The following is a 2,500-nucleotide window of genomic DNA, read 5'->3' as shown; positions in this document are numbered from 1 at the left end:
TCTCTCCCGCCAGGTGTTGGAGTTTCCGGCCAAGCGCGGCGAGGCGGAGAGCGACCCAGCGACGGCGGAGGTCCGAGCCAACGGCCAGATCATCCTCGGGCAGAACAACAATCCCGACGCCGAGTGGGACATCACACAGGCCTTCCACGGGGAGCTCCTGGACTTCAGGTTCTTCGACGAGGCTCTTGGGCTGGACGAGATGAAGTCCTACGTGACCTGCGAGTCGGGGGGGATCGCCGCGCAGCCTCTTTACAGCTTCGGGAGCAACATGTCCCACCTGACGCTCGGCGGCGAGAGCAAGGAGGTGGTTTTCGAGATGGAGGAGATCTGCGAGCGGTCCACGGGCATGGTGATGCTCATGCCGGAGAAGATGAAGTTCGCCGAAGCGGATAAGCTGTGCCAGCTGTTCATGGGCGCGCTGGCAGTCCCCCGCAGCGACGAGGAGAACACGGAGATCTTCGACGACTTCATCCGCTTCAACGACCAGTGCATCCAGGGCTGGGCGGCGCTCTACTGGATGGGGCTCAAGAGCGACGCGAACCGCACGGACTGGTTCTACCTGGAGGACGACTCGCGCATCACGTACGGCAGCTGGCTGGAGGGCTGGCGCGGCCCCGACGAGGAGTACCCGTGCGCCACCGGGGCCGCCGTCAACTTCCCGTACCTGTGGTACAAGGCGGACTGCGACACGCTCACCTGCCCGCTCTGCAACTTCACCGCGCCGCCCACGCTGCGCCTCCGCGGCCTCTGCAAGCTGTCCAAGTTCGACCGCACCTACACGCTCATGGACTACCACAACGGGCGGCCGGTGTTCGAGGGCAACTTCTTCACGAGGATCGTGTGGGGGAACGGCACGTGGAAGATGGAGAGCCGCAGGGACGGCAACGTCGAGGCGCTCATGGTGGAGAAGCGGACGGCGGGCTACCCGCTGGGCCTCGCCGCGTGGGACGTCACCGGGGACGACTGCGCGCAGGAGAGGGTACTTGAGGGGCTGGGGACGCTGGGGAAACGGACTCTTTCTCGTGGGAATCATGCAGTTGATGCGTTCGCCGCTGCCTTGCTTTACAAAAGTGTTCACTATTGTTCTTGCCTTTTATCCTCGGGTGCCGTGATTGTTTTACTTCGTGGCCAAGGCCTTGCAGACTCTTTTTTGCTAATTGAATCGCCACTATTGCTCCTATCCTCCCTTTTGTAAACACCGGTAGCAGAGAAAGCTCAAGAAATGATGAAGAGTAATTACATTTAGATATAAAAAAGTTGGAATTCACGAAACAGACCAATAAGATAACTAAGAATGATATACAAAACCGATCAAACTAAAATAGAAGAAGAAAGCTAACCACCCCCCTCCTCCTCCTCCTCCTCCCCTCGCCCCTACCCACAGGCGGACTTCCTGCTGACCCCGTGCGACCCCGAGGACTTCACCTGCAGCGACGGCTCGTGCATCAAGATGACCAGACGCTGCGACCAGAAGACGGACTGCCCCGACAACAGCGACGAGCTCAACTGCCGCATCCTACTCGTCCCCGAAGGATACTCGCCCGAACTCCCTCCTCCGAGCTTGGACGCCAATCCCCTCCCTCTGATCGTGGCCTTCGAGATCACCTCCGTCAGGCAGTTCGACCTCATGGGCTTCCGGATGCAGCTCGAGGTCGTGCAGAGCATCACCTGGCGGGATCCCAGGGTCAAGTTCGCCAATCTGCGCCAGGGGGATTTCGTCAACGAGGCGAAGGTCGGTCGACTTTTGGGGGATTTTGCTTAGTTTAGTTTTTGGTGACTTGCATAATTATGTCTATTTGCTGTTTACTTGACACATTCTTTGATGCTCATTTGCATAGTTTGTTTGTTAACTTGTCGCATTTTTCATGTTTTATATTTTTTTATTTTTTTGTAAATGTATTTTTATGTTTATATTGCATATCTTTATGAACTTGTCGCATTTCTACGTTTATTTGTATAGTGTTTTTGTTTTATTTCCTCAACTCGATGTGTTTTTTTATGTTTATTTGCATAGTTTGTCTGAAATCTTGTCGCATTTTGTTATTTTGAAATTCTTTTATATATTTTTGTCTAAGATATCAGAGAAAATGTGAGTTGTGGAGAAGCCTTCTCTTTAACAATATCTCATGGTATTTATGCATACCTATTTCGAGTTCATAAGGACATATACAATTAACTGTAGAAATGAGGTTAATCAACTTTCCCAACACACGAAATATAATAACCGCATTTCGATCATCTCTTTATCAGAATTACGTGTAATTCAGCCACATTTGTACCTTTATCTACATACCTAATCAGTAACTTAACCAAGTATAGTAATAGCTTCCTCGCATTATGCAGGCCCGCGAAAAGGTATGGCTTCCGACTGTGGTGATTCAGGACGGCGCGCGGGGGCCGACTGACGTCATCATGCGAGCGGAGTTCCTATTGGTGGATCGAGAAGGACCGCCCCTTCCCGACGACGACACCATGGCGGCTGAGGGTCAGTCAGACATCT

At 53.0% G+C, this 2,500-nt stretch overlaps 1 protein-coding gene across 1 annotated transcript in view; it reads left to right on the top strand.

Moving 5' to 3' along the window:
• LOC122256197 (uncharacterized) overlaps nucleotides 1-2,500 on the top strand; it is a 21,563-nt gene that overhangs the window by 14,432 nt on the left and 4,631 nt on the right. The window contains exons 6-8 of the mRNA XM_086555232.1: nucleotides 14-979; nucleotides 1,385-1,732; nucleotides 2,344-2,485. Of these exons, the coding sequence (XP_086411358.1) occupies nucleotides 14-979; nucleotides 1,385-1,732; nucleotides 2,344-2,485 (1,456 nt within the window). The remainder of the gene's footprint in view (nucleotides 1-13; nucleotides 980-1,384; nucleotides 1,733-2,343; nucleotides 2,486-2,500) is intronic.

The sequence above is a fragment of the Penaeus japonicus genome, unplaced genomic scaffold (genome assembly GCF_977035675.1).
Source record: "Penaeus japonicus unplaced genomic scaffold, GWHDUDI00000001_assembly GWHDUDI00000030, whole genome shotgun sequence".
Classification (NCBI taxonomy): Eukaryota; Metazoa; Arthropoda; class Malacostraca; order Decapoda; family Penaeidae; genus Penaeus; species Penaeus japonicus.
This window is presented reverse-complemented; position numbering and strand designations above follow the sequence as displayed.